The following is a 19,178-nucleotide window of genomic DNA, read 5'->3' on the forward strand; positions in this document are numbered from 1 at the left end:
GATCTTTGGAACTCATGGCACAGATGGCTGTGGAGGCCAAGTCATTGGGTAATATTAAAAGCTGAGTTTGATAGGTTCTTTACTCGTCAGAGTATCAAAGGTTACAGGGAGAAGGCAGGAGAAAGGAGTTGAGAGAGAAAATAATTCAAACATGATGGGGTGGCAGAGCAGACTCGATGGGTTGAATGACCTAATTCTGCTCCTATGTCATATGGTGTGGTCTAAAATAATGCATTTTCTTTTTGCATGGTAAAGTATGGCCAGTGGGTGTCAGTATTGGGTTGTTTTCGTCAAAGTAAAAAAATAATGTTCAAGTCACCAGTTAATGTTTATGTTTAGGAAATACAATAACATTTTTAATGTATTTTGTTGGCAAACAAATGTTTAAAGATTGCTGTATATATCTTAAAACATTTCAATGCATGATGACATTTAAAATGTATGTTAAAGTAGGATTGGGTTTAAATTTATACATCAGGAGATTGTATGTTGATTCTGACCTTTTAATTTGCATGTCCTCTTCAGGTTGCAAGGGACCATGCCATTCAGTCATGGAAGTTTGTTGAAGATCTAGAAGACATAAGCCCAGATTATGGCTCGGGTTATCCTAATGGTGAGAATCGGAAGTAGGTGGAGGTCATGGGACAGGCACAGTAGAGTGGAGAGTGGTTTGTTTCTTATTACCAGCTGATTTGGGAAGTTCATACTGGATCTTCCAAGGGCTGGTAAGGATAGAGAGCAGCTGATCCTGTCACATTTTACAAACATTTTACTTCTCGATCTGAGTTGCTTTTGTTGTTGATATATGATATTTATTGATTACCTTTTGAGTAGAATAATAATTTTATCTGGCTGTACAATTAATTACTTAGGATGCTTTTGAGATTTAGGAGGTAGTGAGAGATTGCTTGTTTTTCGCTCTCAAAGTACACTTCTCCCCTTTTGGATTGGACCGTTTTTGTACCTTTGGTTCAAGAGGCTGATGGTTGAAGAGCAGTAACAGTTCCTGAACCTTGTGTTGTGAGCCATGAACCTCCTGAACCACCTTCCGGATGGCAGCAGTGAGAATAGAGCATATCCTGGGCAGTAGGAGTCGCTGATGATGTTTTCCTGCAACAGTGTTTTGTGTAGATGCGTTCGGTGGTGGGGAGGGCTTTACCTGTGATGGACTGGGCTATGTCCACTACTTTTTGTAGGACTTCCCGTTCAAGGGCATTGGTGTTTCCATACCAGGCTGTGATGCAACCAGTCAGTATCCTCTCCACTACACATCTATAGAAGCTTGTCAAAGTTTTCCATACCGTGCTGATCCTCTGCAAGCTCCTGGAGTGGTAGAGGTACTGCCGTGCTTTCTTCGTAATTGCACTTAAATACTGAGCCCAGGAGAAGTCCTCCGAAATAATAACACTGAGGAATTTGCTGATCCTCCCCACCTCTGATCCTCTGAGGGCTGGCTCGTGGAACTCTTGTTTCCTGCTCATGAAGTCAATAATTATTTCCTTAGTCTTGCTGACATTGAGAGATTCATCGCCACCCTTGATTCTGCCTACGGCAGTTGTGTCGTCAGCAAACTTGAATATGGCATTTCAGCTGTGCTGAGCCACACAGTCATAAGTGTAAAGCAAGTACATCAAGGGGCTAAACACACAGACTTGTGGTGCACCTGTGCTGATGGATATCGTGGAGGAGATGTTGCCAATCCAAACTGACTGAGTGAGGAAATCGAGGATCCAGTTGCACAAGGAGTTATTGAGTCCAAGGGCTTAGTTTGAGAAGATGATGATATTGAATGCTGAGCTGTAGTCAATAAAGAGCATCCTGATGCATGCATTTTTTGCTGTCCAGATGTTCCAGGGTTGAGTGAAAAGCCAGTGAGGTGACACGTGCTGTGGATCTGTTCTTCGGTAAGCAAATTGGAGCGGATCCAAGTTGTTTTTCAGGGAGGAGTTGACGTGTTTCATCATAACACTTCTTCACTGTGGATGTAAGTGCTACTGGACAATAGTCATTGACGCAGGTTACCACGTTCTTTTAGGCAGTGGTATAATTGAAGTCTGCTTGAAGCAGGTAGGTACCTCAGACTGCCAAGGCAAGAGGTTAAAGGTCTCAGTGAACACTCCAGCCGGTTGATGAGCACAGGTCTTTAGTACTTAGACAGGTACCCTGTCTGGGCTGGATGCTTTTTGTGTCCTCACATGTCGACCTTGGAGACTGAAATCACGGGGTCATCAGGGGCTGTGGGAGTTTGTGATAATTTTGACAGATGGATGATTTAAAAAAAACTAAATCTGTTGCTATGCATTTGTCTGTAATAGTATGTGTAATAACTGATCACTTTTTATATTTGTCATAGTCTGTTAGTAAAGCCAAAATCTGTTGCCTTTTTCTAATTGCCCCTAAAAAGGTGACAGCAACCCATTTTTTTGTTTGGAACCACAGCAATTCCTCTGGAAGTATTTTTGAGGTTCTGTTGAGTATGAAATTGTAGGATTTACACCTAATGATGCCAAAGGGAAAGAATGATATGTTCTAAGTCAAAATGATATATTATCTGGGAAAAGAATGTACAGACACTGATGTTGTCATTTGCCTCTTGACCTTGCTCTTGACGATAATGTGGGCAGTGTGGTTGGTGTGTAACTCAGGCATTAACTGCAGTGCACTTTGAAAATGCTCTTTGCTACAACATAGCGGAAAGAGCATTTAGACCAATGAGCAACTTCCCATTAAGTGAATTCCTTTGTCCTGGTTGATATTGAGCTTGTGCTCTTGGAATTGTCCTCATCTTAGAAAGAAAGATTACAAACATAAGAAAATCTGCAGTTGCTGGAAATCCAAAGCAGCACACACAAATGCCAGCTGAACTCAGCAGGTCAGGCAGCATCTATGGAAAACAGCTGACGTTTTGGGCTGAGACCCTTCATCAAGACTCAAATTTCACCAGTGCTGATGAAGAGTCTCAGCCGCTGACTACTTACTCCTTTCCATAGATGCTGCCTGGCCTGCTGAGTTCCTCCAGCATTTTGTGTGCGTTGCTTTAGAAAGAAAGATTTACCTTTTCTTGTCACGTGTACATCAAAACATACAGTGAAATATGTCGTGTTTTTTGATGACCAACACTGTCCGTGAATGTGCTGTGGGCATCCCGCAAATGTTGCCATAACCTGTATATCTTTGGAATGTGGGAGGAAATGGGAGAAATCCCACATGGTCATTGGGAGAATTCACAAACTCTTTACATACAGCAGCGTGAATTGAACCCTGATTACTCTGGTATTGTAAAGGGTATTGCTAGCCGCTGAACTACCATGCTGCCCTTGATGTCTTGAAGAATGTAAAGTATTCCATGAAGTTTATAGAATAATAAATGTTTTAAATGATATTTTTTATTTTTAATACGTTTAGTCACTTTATTAGTTTAACATTGATAGTAAGATGTTGACCAAGAAATTGCCATCCAGAAAATTTCTTATCAATGTATTTGGATGGAACAGGCACATTGGTGTCAGGAATGGAAAAGTGACTAAAAAGAAAGATGAAAGGTCTTGGCCTGTAGCATCGACTGTTTACTCTTTTCCATAGATGCTGCCTGGCCTGTTGAGTTTCTCCAGCACTTTGTATGTGTTGCTTTGGATTTCCAGCATCGGCAGATTTTCTTATGTTTGTAAAAAAAAAATCTTGTTGCTGTGCAACCAAATTTAATCGACTAGCACTGCTAATTTTGTTCGGAAAGTAATTAGATTTTTGGACAAACATTTACAAATTAGCTGATATCTAGTATCTTGAATTCATTATATGATGTGGTGTCACTTCTTCAGGAAGCCCCAAAGAACATCATAATTAATTGCTTTAAACATTTGGTCATTGTCAATGTGGATAAAAATAACAAATCACAGCAGGTTCCACAGACACCAAGTTTATAACTGGTGAGTTAATGGTGAGCCTTGAGGTAATGTAGTAGTCTGTAAAACCCTGGTTAGACCATGCTTGGAATATTGTGCTTCTGGTCCCCTTATTTTCGGAAGGATGCACGAGAGATTGATGAGGATGTTGCCTGAATTAGAGAGCATGTCTTATCAGGATAGGTTGAGCGAGCTAGGGCTTTTCTCTTTGGAGCGAAGGAAGATGAGACGTGACTTGGTAGAGGTGTACAGGCATAGATGGAGTGAACATTCTGAGCCTTTTTATCAGGGTGGAAATGGCTAACACCAGGAGGCATAATTTTAAGGTGGTTGGAGGAAAGTATTGGAGGGGGGGCATTAGATTTAAGTTTTTTTTACACAGTGTGTTGGGTGTGTAGAATATTATGCGAGGGGTGGTAGTAGAGGCAGATATCTCAGGGACTTTTAAGAAACTTTTTAGCTCGGCACATGGATGAAAGAAAAATGGAGGGCTATGTGGGAGGGAAGGGTGAGGTAGATCTTGGCACAACATTGTGGGGCAAAGAGCCTGTACTGTTCTGTAACATTCTATGCTCTAATCTGTTTCTTAAAGAGGTGGTTAATAGGATTTGTTTCTTTTCTACAAATGGCATGTGACCAGCCAAGTGGATCTTTTATTAAATCAAAAGATGCCTCTCACAGCACTGCAGTCTTCCCTTGGTGTTACTCTGAAGTGCTGGCCAAGAAAGTACATACACGTGGTGGGACTTAAGCCTACGGTTTCCTGACAAAAATACAAATGTTAGCAATCAAGTCAAGCTGACAACCCTCAGCAATTGCTTCTATGCAGGTGGCTCTTTGGATCCTCCGTTGTTAAAATAAATTTGTAGCACATATTTATGTTTTGGGCAATGTATTTGCTGCAATAGCCTGATGCTGCGCATTATATTGTTGTTTGCTATTGATATAATATGAATGGCAAAATCTACAATAGTGATTTGCTACTTTCCCTATTTAGTTCATTTAAGTCTCACAGTGGGAATTTTTATTTTTCAAGTGATACAGGGAGAGGAGTTAGGAAAGCTAACACAGGACAAGCATATTCTTCACCACTGTGTAGAATGCGTTATTAAATACTTGATCAGCTTTATCTGTTGCTTTCAGTGATGAGCAGTAGAACAAAATTGAGTGTAACATGAATTAATCTGCAAGTGTAGATTTCTCACTGGAGGTATAAACAGCATTTTCTGTTCGGGCCAGAACACTGTATGCTGTGATTGTTTTGTGTGCTGAAAATTATGGTTTCTCACTGACAGGGGGAATTTGAATCTTCGTAATAATGAAATGCAAAGGGTGTTCTATATACGCTGTATATGGAAAGTAACATATCCCATATTAACAATCTTTCCCTTTCTTACGTCTGCACTTTTGTTTTGGCTTTATCCAGGTGATAGGTTATATAGTTCATTTGTTCAGTAACAGTTGGGCTTAATTTAATTCCCGGATTTTCCTTGTGTAAGTTATTCTGAGGTTTTGTCATGTTTAATTATTTGTAATAACTGCCTTTAGTAATTTTGTGTAGTGTCCTTCTGGTCACTCCTTGAGGTTTTTGCTGTCCAAGTAATCTATAAGTCATCTGACGCAGTTAAACATTAAACGAGGGGCGAAGGGACGTGGGGCAGTGTTACAAATTAATGCTGAATCAATCATACCTTGCATAATAGGGATTTATATTGGAGACCTCCCCACCGTTCATCACATTAGCAAGGAGTACTACCACAAAAAAAGCAGAATCCATCATCAAGAACTCCCGCTCTTTTCTCGCTACTATCTTTGAGCAGGGGGTACAGAATCCTTAGGTCCCACACCATTTCAGGAACAGTTATAATGCTCCAACTCTCAGGCTCCTGAACCTGTGTGGATGACTTCACTCACCACAACTGTGAGCTGATTCGATAAACTACAGACCCACTTTCAAGGACTCTACGAATCAGCATGCACAATACATCTTCTATTGCACATTGATTGCATTCTTTGTTTATGTATAGTTTTTTAAAATTCTATTATATTTCTTTATTTTCCTGTAAATGCCTGCAAGAAAATTCACCTCAAAAGACATGTCCATATTTTGATAATAAATTTACTTCGACTTTGACTTGACTGCCATTGAGGACTTCCTACATTTTGTTTTATTGTTTTTGAAAATTGAATTGTCTTTGGTTTCTACAGATCCTAAAACAAAGGAGTGGATGGAGAACCACGTAGACCCTGTTTTTGGTTATCCTCAGTTTGTGCGTTTCAGTTGGAGCACAGCCCAGACAATCCTGGATAGTCGTGCAGTACCTGTCCACTGGTAGGTAACGAATGATTCTCTTCTTTAGCCCGTGGTCATATCTCCTGTTTAAGTAGCAGACCTTGTTGTTAGCAATGCCTTGTGCATACTGAATCACAGCATTGGGGGTAAATCTAAAAATCAATCTTGCTGATTATTCCTAATTAAAAAGGACTTTTCTGCTGGTTTTCTCCCACAATGTGGTGGCTCAAGCTCGAATGCGTTTTCATAATCAGCCATCCTTTTTTGGGAGGGGAATTGTCATGGGTGGGGCCAGTTGGTGGAGGACTGCGTTATTATGGTGTATAGAAACATAGAAAATAGGTGCAGGAGTAGGCCATTCGGCCCTTCGAGCCTGCACCGCTATTCAGTATGATCATGGCTGATCATCCAACTCAGAACCCTGTACCTGCCTTCCCTCCATACCCCCTGATTCCTTTAGCCACAAGGGCCATATCTAACTCCCTCTTAAATATAGCCAATGAACTGGCCTCAACTGTTTCCTGTGGCAGAGAATTCCACAGATTCACCACTCTCTGTGTGAAGAAGTTTTTCCTCATCTTGGTCCTAAAAGGCTTCCCCTTTATCCTCAAATTGTGACCCTTCGTTCTGGACTTCCCCAACATCAGGAACAATCTTCCTGCACCTAGCCTGTCCAATCCCTTTAGGATTTTATACATTTCAATAAGATCCCCCCTCAATCTATTAAATTCCAGCGAATATAAGCCTAGTCAATCTAGTCTTTCATCATATGAAAATCCTGCCATCCCAGGAATCAATCTGGTGAACCTTCTTTGTACTCCCTCTATGGCAAGAATGTCTTTCCTCAGATTAGGGGACCAAAACTGCACACAATATTCCAGGTGTGGTCTCACCAAGGCCTTGTACAGCTGCAGTAGTACCTCCCTGCTCCTGTACTCGAATCCTCTTGCTATGAATGCCAGCATACCATTTGCCTTTTTCACCGCCTGCTGTACCTGCATGCCCACTTTCAATGACTGGTGTATAATGACACCCAGGTCTCATTGCACCTCCCCTTTTCCTAATCCGTCACCATTCAGCTTGAATTTCCAGCATCTGCAGAATTCCTGTTGTTTACCATTCAGATTATAATCTGTTTTCCTGTTTTTGCCACCAAAGTGGATAACCTCACATTTATCCACATTAAATTGCATCTGCCATGAATTTGCCCACTCACCTAACCTATCCAAGTCACCCTGCATCCTCTTAGCATCTTCCTCACAGCTAACACTGCTGCCCAGCTTCATGTCATCCGCAAACTTGGAGATGCTGCATTTAATTCCCTCATCTAAGTCATTAATATATATTGTAAACAACTGGGGTCCCAGCACTGAGCCTTGCGGTACCCCACTAGTCACTGCCTGCCATTCTGAAAAGGTCCCGTTTATTCCCACTCTTTGCTTCCTGTCTGCTAACCAATTCTCTGTCCACATCAATACCATATCCCCAATGCTATGTGCTTTAAGTTTGCACACTAATCTCCTGTGTGGGACCTTGTCAAAAGCCTTTTGAAAATCCAAATATACCACATCCACTGGTTCTCCCCTATCCACTCTATTAGTTACATCCTCAAAAAATTCTATGGGATTCGTCAGACATGATTTTCCTTTCACAAATCCATGCTGACTTTGTCCGATGATTTCACCGCTTTCCAAATGTGCTTTTATCACATCTTTGATAACTGACTCTAACATTTTCCCCACCACCGATGTTAGGCTAACCGGTCTATAATTCCCCGGTTTCTCTCCCTCCTTTTTTAAAAAGCGGGGTTACATTAGCCACCCTCCAATCCTCAGGAACTAGTCCAGAATCTAAAGAGTTTTGAAAAATTATCACAAATGCATCCACTATTTTTTGGGCTTCTTCTTTAAGCACTCTGGGATGCAGACCATCTGGCCCTGGGGATTTATCTGCCTTTAATCCCTTCAATTTACCTAACACCACTTACCTACTAATATGTATTTCCCTCAGTTCCTCCATCTCACTAGACCCTTAGTCCCCTATTTCCAGAAGATTATTTATGTCCTCCTTAGTGAAGACAGAACCAAAGTAGTTATTCAATTGGTCTGCCATGTCCTTGTTCCCCATGATCAATGTATCTTGGCACTGTGACAGGATATTTGTTAAGCACATTGCTGTGGCTGAAGATGACTGGAAGACTGATTCCTGTCTTTGAGAGAGGTGAGCTAGTGGGGTTTGCATATCAATCTTGAATGGTAGATTTTAAGTTCACATTTATTTAAATCCCTCAGCCATCAATGATCCATGCCACTTGTTTCTCAGTGCATTTTGGAGTACTGTACCAAGTAATATTTAAAAATCCATTGGATATTCAAGTGGTTTTCTGGTACTTGTCGTCACTACATTAAACATATTCCTTGTACACACATTACCTGTGCTAGAACATGTCTAAACATGTTTTGATATCAATTGTACAAAATTTGTGTATGTTCAACCTGTGAACAGTGCGAGCATAACAGAAGCAGGCCTTCACAAGACCAGAGCTGTTTATGAAAGATGTGCATAGATCATCTTACAAGTGAAGCCCTTGAAAATTTCTCACAAATCATCCTTGCTTGCTTGTGCTTCCAACCTTTCTTTAGCCTATGGACACTCTGAGTACCTCCCTGCTGCTGAATAGCAACCAAATCATAACTTCAAACATCAGTTAATCTACTCCATCTGCCATCATGCCCCAGCCTTCCTTGTCCCACCCTTCAACCCTTGCTTGAGCCCACCAGTGCCCTTCCTCCTTTTTACATTTTTTGTTTTTTTTTCTCATCTGTGATTCTATCCGTGACTCTTTACCTAGTGCCCTCATCCACCCTGCTCCCTCTCTTTCCTTTATGGCCCTCTCAGCTAATGTGCCCTAAAGTCAGCAATCAATAGCCTAGCTGAAAACAACAGCAGGTTCTAGAAAGAAAGTGCCTATGTGCACACTTTACTGGATAGGGTCAATACTTCTGCTGTGCACAATTCCTGAATCCACATTCGTGGAAGTCGTAATTCCCCAACAGCCTCCAAAAACCATAGTTTATCCTGATTTTTCAAGCAATGCCAATGACTTTTTACTTTTTTATTTAGAGATACAGCACAGTAACAATTTGTCCTGACCCAACGGGTCTGTGCTGCCCAATTGCATCCATATTGACCAATTAATCTAGTAACACAAACAACAGGAATTCTGCAGATGCTGGAAATTCAAGCAACATACATCAAAGTTGCTGGTGAACGCAGCAGGCCAAGCAGCATCTATAGGAAGAGGCGCAGTCGACGTTTCAGGCCGAGACCCTTCGTCAGGACTAATCTAGTAACACACAAGTGTTTCGAATGTGGGAGGAAACCAGAGCACGTGGAGGAAACCCACGCAGTGTACGGGAAGAATGTACAGGCTCCTTATAGGCAGCGGTGGGAATTGAACCTGGGTCGTTGGTGCTGTAATCAAATTAGGCAAGCTGCTATGCTACTGTGCCACACGAAAATTACAAAGCTTACGTCAGTTTTAATTTTGTCCTTTACATCTTGATCGGCTAGACTATAGTCCAGCAGATTCTGTCAACTTTTTAGTACTTTGTCCAAGTGACCATTCGCCGTTTGGTCATTGAGCTGTGCTCCTGCTGATTGACTTCACCACCACCCATGCACTCTAGTCCAGACAAATCGTGACTAGTTTTCGTATCTCAGAAAATGCTGATATACTGTGATAGGTCCCATCTGTAGGAAGAGAAACAGTCAGTGTTTCAGTCAGAACTGTGGTGGGCTTTTTGTCCTCTGCATTTGCTTCTCATGGTCTAACTGCTCCCATTCCCTCATTGGCCAGGTAGCCTTATTTACAGCTTATCCCTGTGGTTACCCCGATCACACTCTCCACTGCTCTTCCTGCAGCTTAACAAGCTGCTTATGTAACTGAACCGAAATGTAAAACCAGTGAGCTGAAAATGTTGACTCTGTTTTTCTTGACACATCTACAACCTGACCTGCTGAGTTATTTCAGCATTATCTAATTTTGTTCTGGATTCCCTGCTTTTGTAGGGTTTTTGTGATTTTAGTATCCCAAGTTTTGCTTTGGGTGGTTGTAACTAATTGAAAACAAACCAGGAGTCAGGCTTTACAGCTTTATGTCTCAGTGCAGCATTTCATTTGCCTATTACATTATTAATGGAGTTTTTAACATTAATGCAATGAATATATACCTGATTTTCATTCCAGGTTATTCTAAACTGCAGACATTCCAAAATTTCAGCAGGTGTCTCTGTTTCCCTGCGTAATCATGAACAGTGTGGTCAAGTGGTACAGATACATTATCATAGTAGAAGGTGGAATTTGCACATTGTTAATTTTTATCATGTACAGTATTTCAGAAAGAAAAATAAGGGTCTAGAGGAGGTTCATGTGAATGATCCTGGAAATGAAAGGATTAATGTATGAAGAATGTTTGATGGCTCTGGGCCTGCATTTGCTGGAGTTTAGAAGAATGTTGTTTGGGTGGGGGGGAATCTCATTGAAATCTATGGAATATTGAAAGGATGTGGAGAGTATGTTTCTTATAGTGAGGGAGTCTAGGACCCAAGGGCATAGTTTCACGAAGGAAGGATGTCCCTTTAGAACAGAAATAAGGAGGAACTTCAGCCAGAGGGTGGTGGACCTGTGGAGTTCATTGCCACAGACAACTGTGGAGGCCAAGTCATTGGGTATATTTAAAGTGGAGGTTGATAGGTTCTAAATTAGTAAGGACATCAAAGGTTACAGGGACAAATCAAAAGAAAGGTGTTGAGAGGATTAATCAGCCATGAGAGAATGACAGAGCAGACCTGATGGGCCGAATCACCTAATTCTGCTCCTATGTATTAGTAATCTTATTCAAGCCCCGTGATCCACTTTTGATGCAAAGAGTGTATTTTACAGTTGAGTCAGTCTTGTGTTGTTAAGAATGTCCATTTGCATAAATAAGATGTTATCACCTGCAACGTGATGCTCAAGCACCTAGTTATAGTTGAATAAATTAGTACAAATAACAATGGTATAAGTTCGACCATAAGATATTATCATTAGTCCAGCATTTTCACTCTGTCCGCCTCAAAAGGCGGACATTCCCTGTGGCTGTAGATTAAAATCACCAATTTCAATTCTATTTTCCATTCGCATTCTGACATGGTGCCACTCTCAAACTGGAGGAGCAGCTCCTCCAATTCCGTCTGGGTAGCCTCCAACTTGATGGCATGATCATTGATTTCTCTAACTTCCAGTAATTTCTCCTCCCTCTCATTTCTCGTTTTCTGCCCCCCACTCTGGCTCCCCTCTTATCCCTTCTCTTCTGCCTACATGCCTTTTACCTCCGACTGGTGATGCCCCTTCTCCGTCTCTTTCTGCGTGGTCCACTCTCGTCTTCTAAAAGATTCCTTCTTCAACCCTTTACCTTTTGCACCTATCACCTCCCAACTTCTCCCCTTCCATACCCACCTTCCACCTCACTTGGTTTCACCTGTCACTCACTAGCTTGTGCTCCTCCTCCTGCCCCCACCCTTATTCTGGCATCTTCCTCTTCCATTCCAGCCCTGATGAAGGGTCTCAGCCTGAAGCATCAGCTGTTTATTTCACTGCATTGATGCTGCCTGACCTGCTGAGTTCCTCCAGCCTTTTGTGTTTGTTGCTCTGAATTTCCAGCATCTGCAGAATCTCTTGTGTTTGTGATTATGAGTCCTTTTACTATCTTCTCGACCACTGGATAAGACCACAACTGATCACGGCTAAAGGAAGCTTTGTCTGCCAGAGAAAACAGGACCTCCCAGTGGCCACACATTTTAATTCCACGTCCCATTCCCATTCTGATATGTCTATCCACGGCCTCCTCTACTGTCAAGATGAAGCCACACTCAGGTTGGAGGAACAACACCTTGTATTCTGTCTGGGTAGCCTCCAACCTGATGGCATGAACATTGCCTTCTCTAACTTCCGTTAATGCCCCACATCCCCTTCGTACCCCATCTGTTATTTATTTCTTTCTCTCTCTCTCCTTTTTCTCCCTCTGTCCCTCTCACTATACTCCTTGCTCATCCCCTGTGCTTCCCCACCTCCCCCTTTCTTTCTCCCTAGGCCTCCCGTCCCATGATCCTCTCATATTCCTTTTGCCAATCAACTTTCCAGCTCTTAGCTCCATCCCTCCCCCTCCTGTCTTCTCCTATCATTTTGGATCTCCCTCTCCCCCTCTCACTTTCAAATCTCTTACTAGCTCTTCTTTCAGTTAGTCCTGATGAAGGGTCTCAGCCCAAAATGTCGACTGTACCTCTTCCTATAGATGCTGTCTGGCCTGCTGCGACACCAGCAATTTTTATGTGTGTTGCTTGAAATTCCAGCATCTGCAGATTTCCTTGTGTGCATGGCTAAAGGAAGGCAAGTTATTCTCTTCAACCATTTATCTAGAATGCTGCCTTACATTATATACTTAAATCAAGCTTTTGAAGTAAATTGACAATAGAATTAAAGCTTTTGACCCCATTTCTATAGTTCATTTGTAAATTCCCAAGTAGGTTATTGCTTAACTTCTTACTGTTAGTACTCTTGTCTAATGCCTTGTGTAAAGGGTGGCATTAGTGCCAAAAAGCACAGCTAAATTTTTGCTTGAATTGCAGTTGACTGTAATGTTAATTGTTATATGATTGGTGAGGGATAGGGATGTTCATCAGCAGAGGGTGGGAGTTTAATTTGCGGGTAGTATGTTGAAATTAAACTTGTTCATTGGGAAGCTGTGAACTGCAGGAGTCTGAATCAGTGATCTGATGGATGTCTTCCGACTGTCAGTGCAGCTGTTTGATGAATGATCTGTTCTCCCTGCTTTCACCTTGTCTGCTTTGACTGAAGTCCTCCAGCTGATGGGTTTACTAAGTGATTTGCATTGATTTTATTTATGTTTGGTGTCCCCCTTTTCCAGCTCCAAACAGGCAGTTTGTTTTAGCGTGGCAGGAGAAAAAGCAACTGCTGTCACCTTTGTTTTTAACCTTTGGGTTTTTGACTTTCATAGCAGTGACTCCTGCAGCTGCTTTTCTGTGACATGAAAAGAGATCAAAGCTTTGTTTGGTATAAGCTGTGCAGTAGCATAGAACAATGCAGCACAGAGTATGACACGCAAATGCTGGAGGAACTGAGCAGGTCAGGCAACGTCTACGGAGAGGAATAAACAGTCAACATTTCGGGTAGAGCACTATGAAGGGTCTCAGTCTGCAACATTGCCAGTTTATTCCTCTCCATAGATGCTGCCTGACCTGCTACGTTCCTTCAGAATCTTGTGAGAGTTACCACCCTCCTACATTGCCCTCCGTTTTTCTTTCATCAATGTGCCTACTTAAGATTCTCTTAAATGTCCATAATGAATCACCCTCTACCATCACCCCGGCAGCATGTTCCATGCACCCAGCCCTGTGTATAAAAGAAAAACACTACTTCTGGCATTCCCCCCATACGTTACTTCAGTCACTTTAAAATTACACCCATTTCCACCCTGGGGGAAAAAAAATCTCCTTTGCAAAATTCTTTTACCCTCTCACTGCCCCCCCCCCCAACAAGTGAATGGGAAGCTCCTTGAGTAATTCCAGAGTTGATCTTCCTTCCACCCCCTCCATTCACGAACTTATTACTGACTAATCAATCTGGTCATCCCATATCTGCTCTGCTGTTAATGGGAGCAAGGAAAATAGCCTTGACTTCATTATCATAGACGCGCTTGTTGGAAGTGACCTGTTAGATGTACAACATGTATTTCTCTGCTGCACCCATTAGTGAAGCCTCAACTTGCAACTCCACATGCTTTTCAGAAGTTATTTTAGTAGTCATGTTAAACATATTTATTGATTAGAGACTCTGAAGATGCTAGAAGTCCAGAGGAACAATACAAAATGCTGGAGGACAGCAGGTCGGGTAGCATCTATGGAGAGGAATAAAGCTGTTGGGGCCCCTGACATTCAGCAGTAGTCTTCCTCCATGCAGCTTGGGCTTGAATGTTATGAGGTTAGTTGAGTTGCTTTGAATCCTAGCTGATTTTTCCAGAGGATTGATATGCAAGTGCCATCTCCTTGTATGGCGTATAGCTTCGGGTTCGTGTTCCAAATGGGCGTTTTTTCCCCGGTTTTTTTTTAGTTATTAGGGGTTTTTTTCTGTTTTAGTTAGTAGGGGTTCTTTCTTTCTTTCTTTTTCCAATTAAAAAAAAAAGCTTTAGCACTTTGTTTTTTGATTATTATTGATATACTGTTCAGCCTGGTTGATAGTTTAACTCTTATTCTACATATGGATATGTTGTCTTGATTATTTTGATGTATTTTTCTCTGTTGTTGATTTTCAATAATAATTAATAAAAAGATTTAAAAAGAAAAGTTCTGTGTAAGGGCTTTATAACACCTACTTTTGTAGTTTTGTTCTTGATGAGAAGAGTGGATCGTGAGGGCAAAGAAACCAGGATTAAAGCTCATCAATAACCTTACTGTGATGGTATTCATTATGCTTTGGCTGTGGTAGCACTTTTCACATTTCAGTTTGGTTGTGTTCAATGCACTCTGTTGAGGGTTGAGCATGTGATCATGTTGTTCTTCAGTGCAGAGCCAACATCTTTTGAGCTAGGTATTAATTGAATTGCCTTCTGAAGTAGATGCCAAAGATCCCGTGGCTCTCTTCAAGACAAGTTCTCCGACTGTTTGGACTTGTCAATCTCACTGTCTCCCCTAACACAGATGGCCGTTCATTAATTTTGTAACTGCCATAACTGTTTAAGGTACTTGTGTTGTGCATAATTTAGGTGCCACATTTCCCAGTATAACAATGGTAGCTGTACTCTCATATAACTTAGACTAAAATTCTTCAGGATATTTTGAGCTCATAGAAAGTGCTTTGTGAAGGAATCTATTTCTTCCTGTCAGATACTAATAGTTCTCCCGAGAGCATAAGAAATTGAGTTAATTGGTCCAAAAAGTACAAGATTCCAGCAGTGACATTAAAAATGTATCTCTTGAAAATTTATGCTTTGTGACTTCTGCATTTTTATGGTGTCATCTATTTATCTATTTAGGTGTTGCACTATATCCAATGTTCTGTTTTCTTTACCAATGACCTATTGTTGGGGCAGATCATAAAAGATTTGTATGTGATTCAAATTTAATTTGAAACCGGATTTGCAATTAGAATAACCAAAGCAGGTTATCTGAACCTTCTTTAGGCCTAGGTGTTACGTGTGTTTTGCACCTTTACCTTATAGTGCTTTATAAGGCATTGGTCAGACTGCACTTGGAGTATTGTGAATAATCTTGTGCACTTTATCTCAGAAAGGATGATGTGCTGGCATTGGAGAGGGTCCAGAGGAGGTTTATGAGAATGATCCTGGGAATGAAGGATTAATGTATGAGGATAATTTGATAACTTAGGGCCTGTACTCGCTGGAGTTTAGAAGAATGAGGTGGAATCTCATTGAAACTTATTGAGTATTGAAAGATTTAGACAGAGAGAGTGTGGAGAGGATGTTTCCAATAGTGAGGGAGTATTGGACCAGATAACATGGACACAAGAATGAGAAGGAATTTCTCTAGCTACAGGGTGACAAATCTGTGGAAGATATTGCCACTGACGGCCTTGGAGACCAAGTCTTTGGGTACATTTAAAGCGGAGGGTGAAAGGTTCTTAATTAGCAAGCGTGTCGAAGGCTATGGGGAGAAGGCAGAGGCATAATAAATCAGCCATGATTGAATGACAGAACTTACTTGATGAGCTGAATGTCCTAATTCTGCTCCTATATCTAATGGTCTTAAGATGTTAATCATTTTCCAGATGGAATTGTCATACTGCCCAGCTTGTGATGCAGTAGCAGTTTGTGGAATTGGCCTACTCTTATTTTAGTCACAAAGTACTGTCTTTCTTTTGCAATTTTTAAAAGTTCTCTACTAGTGATTGCTCTGTTCCTTCAATCTAGTTGAAGATGTATGTCAAAGTGTCCATTTTGATTAAAAGCATCAGTGGTTTTTTCTCCCCTGCAGATTTTTTGTCCCCCCCAGCATCTGCAGAATGTCTTGTTTATAGCTTTATTTACCCCTTTTTGAATCTAGGGATTTGAGCTGTTTGCTGTTGCAAATGATTGCATAGGACACACTGCTGCTGGCCAGTGCTGCTGGACTTCAAATGTTCAGATATTGACATTCAGTACAAAATACATGAGATTACTCTTCTTCAGGTTTTACAGTGCATTTTTGTTTCCCATTTTCCTTATTTCTGTAATGGATATCTCAGAATATTTGGAATCTATTCTCTTGTGCTCATTTTGTCCTTTGTTATTACGGGTAAGCTGGTGATAATACTTAATAACATTGTATTAAGAGGACTTCACTTCCTACAATACAAGCCAAGGTTAAGATGTTAGTGTTCAGGAATGAAGATGTCCCAGCTTTGATACTCTTGTTAGGATCAGGTATTGCCAGTCGGAGCCAAGATAAATCTTCTTCGACAATATCTTTCAAGCTCAATGTGAAATGCACGTTGCTATTTTTGCAGTGTGCTTTTTATTTTACATTTCCCATTCCGTCCTGCAAGCTTCATTCAGATTTTGCATTACTGGAGGATAAGGGACAATCTTTGTGTTGAGCCAACGTGAAGCTTTGTATGCACAGGATACTGGCAGACAGTGCAGTTTTAATTTCATTTATATATCAAAAAATGTTTGGGCTGCGGTGTTGCTGGCAGGATTGATTATTTAGTACTCTGTTCCTAGTAACTCCTGAAAACAGGAATGGTGTGAATGAATTGTGTGATGAAGGTACTCTTACAGTCTTGGTAGGTGCTGTGACCAAGGATTTAGGAATCCAGCAACAATGAAGGAATGACGATGTCTGTCCAAGTTGGATGACGTGGTGTGGTGGAGCTGGTTAGTAATGAAATCTGCGCACACCTGCTGAAGTAGCGCAAGTTTTGAGGGACTGGGAATTGTTGCAGTAAACCGCTGCAGTCATTCGTTAAGACTTGTAATGGAATGCCATTTGAGTGAGTTGTTTTGTCTGTAATGATGTCAAGCTTGCTTGTTGTTGGAGCAAGAAAGAGGAATGAATTTCATCACACATTTGATGGGCAGGAGGAAGAACTTGCATTTGGGAGTGAAGTTGCTCACCACAGAATATATAGTCTCTGATCTCTTCTTGTAGGTACAGTCCCATGCAGCTGATCTAATTGAGGTTCTTCAGTCCTCAAAATCCATTGAATGATGAGGGCAACACACAAAATACCAGAGGAACTTAGCAAACCAGGCAGTATCTATGGAAAATAGTAAACAGTTGATATTTTGGGCCAAGACCCTTCCACAGAACCAGGCCTCCAAAGTTCCTGCGGCATTTTGTATGTGTTGCTTGGATTTCTAGATTCTGCAGATTTTCTCTTGTTTCTGAATGATGAGGGCAGTTGTTCGAACCTCGTAAATTTTCAAAGCTCAAGTTGAAAGTAATTTTATTATCAATATACGTATATGTCACCATATACTACCCTGCAGTTCATTTCCTTGTAGGCATTCCCAATGAGACAAAGAAATACAATAGAATCAATGAAAAACTACACAAATGAAGACTGACAAACAACCGATGTACAAAACCAATCTGTACAAATAAAAAAAATAATAAATAGTAAATAAATATTACTGAGTACCTGAGTTGTAAAGTCCTTGGAAATAAGCCCATCGGTTTTGTTTCATTGTCAGCATGTTTGATTAATAAACAGACTGTACTGTGCCAACCCTTCCTGTTCTACGAGTGTACGTTGGTGAGGCTCAGTCCAGTTGTTCATTCGTTACTGACACTTTCCAGTGTTGGGAAGTGGAATACGAACTCCTATTCTCAAGCCTGCTGATCTGATACTTGTTTTATCTGTGCAGGGACGATGAGGAGGAGGATGACAACAAGAAAGACACTCCCTCAGTCCTGGCCTACTTTCAAAAAAAGACCGAAGAGCCGAAAATTCAGTCGCATCGTTTCTTCACTGAGAGGAAGCTGGTCTCTCTTGTGAACCTGTGAACTTGCCATTATATTGAGCGGTGGGGGCGAGGGGTGGTGCAGATGCAGAGCACACGTACACAATTGTTGTGCGGGGGGAGAAACAGCAAGTGGAAGGAAAGGGGGAGAGTTGGGCTTTTTTTTCTAAAATGCTGTCTTATCAGGTCAGTCAGCAAGCAGGGATACAACGTAGGTGGATAAAATGGACTGGACTGAATGACTGAATGCCTCACTTAGATCCTAATCCCTGCATGATCTATGTGTCTGAAGTTTGACATGAGTAGTTTAGAATGAGTTATCTGCCTCGTCTGCCTCAAGCTGCTGAGTTCTTACCTATCTGTTCCAAGTGGTATATTGCATTATATCATTGAATTTACAGTTTTGCATTATGACAGGCCTCTCTTGAGGTTCAGTCTCTCTCCTAATCACCTTTGGTAATGCACTCTAACAATCTGGCCAGAGAGTTTCTCCCTCTGTGCCTCTGACTGATAGGCAGGTGTTGCTTGGAATAAATTTTCACTCTTGTTTCAAACTACCCCAAGCTTCCTGTCTCCCATGTGGGCGATGTCTGTCTGCCTTCCTTTAATGAATAGCCTTTCTAAGGAATCGTAAGCTTGTCACTGCGCTCTGCATTGCAGTGTGCTAGAATGCTAGACATCTGACCGTCTGAAGATAATTTACAGCTGTTTTTTTTGTGAGAACTTAGAAGTTATATCAATAAAATATTGCCTTTTTATAACATGTGGACTCTATTGTCTTCAACTCCCAATAACTTGAGTGTTGATTAATTAATTGCAACAGAGCAGATGCCGGGGAATTTCAGTTCATTAACAGTTGTCCTGTCATGGTGCTGACAGGTTTATAATGGGGAAGAGAGAATTTGCAAGTGGCAATTTATAGTACTACCTTAAATGTATTGCCAGTGGGATTTGCACCTTGAAT

General features: G+C 41.3%; 1 protein-coding gene across 2 annotated transcripts in view; it reads left to right on the plus strand.

Moving 5' to 3' along the window:
* The window catches only part of rnaseh2a (ribonuclease H2, subunit A), a 70,871-nt gene extending 51,896 nt beyond the window's left edge, over positions 1–18,975 (plus strand). For both annotated transcript variants that reach the window (XM_063035913.1, XM_063035912.1), the window contains exons 6-8: positions 526–613; positions 6,111–6,234; positions 18,119–18,975. In XM_063035913.1, coding sequence (XP_062891983.1) covers positions 526–613; positions 6,111–6,234; positions 18,119–18,257 — 351 coding nt within the window. In that variant the 3' untranslated portion in view covers positions 18,258–18,975. The remainder of the gene's footprint in view (positions 1–525; positions 614–6,110; positions 6,235–18,118) is intronic.
* Positions 18,976–19,178: the final 203 nt, after the last annotated feature.

Source organism: Mobula hypostoma, chromosome 29 (genome assembly GCF_963921235.1).
Source record: "Mobula hypostoma chromosome 29, sMobHyp1.1, whole genome shotgun sequence".
NCBI classification, from domain to species: domain Eukaryota; kingdom Metazoa; phylum Chordata; class Chondrichthyes; order Myliobatiformes; family Myliobatidae; genus Mobula; species Mobula hypostoma.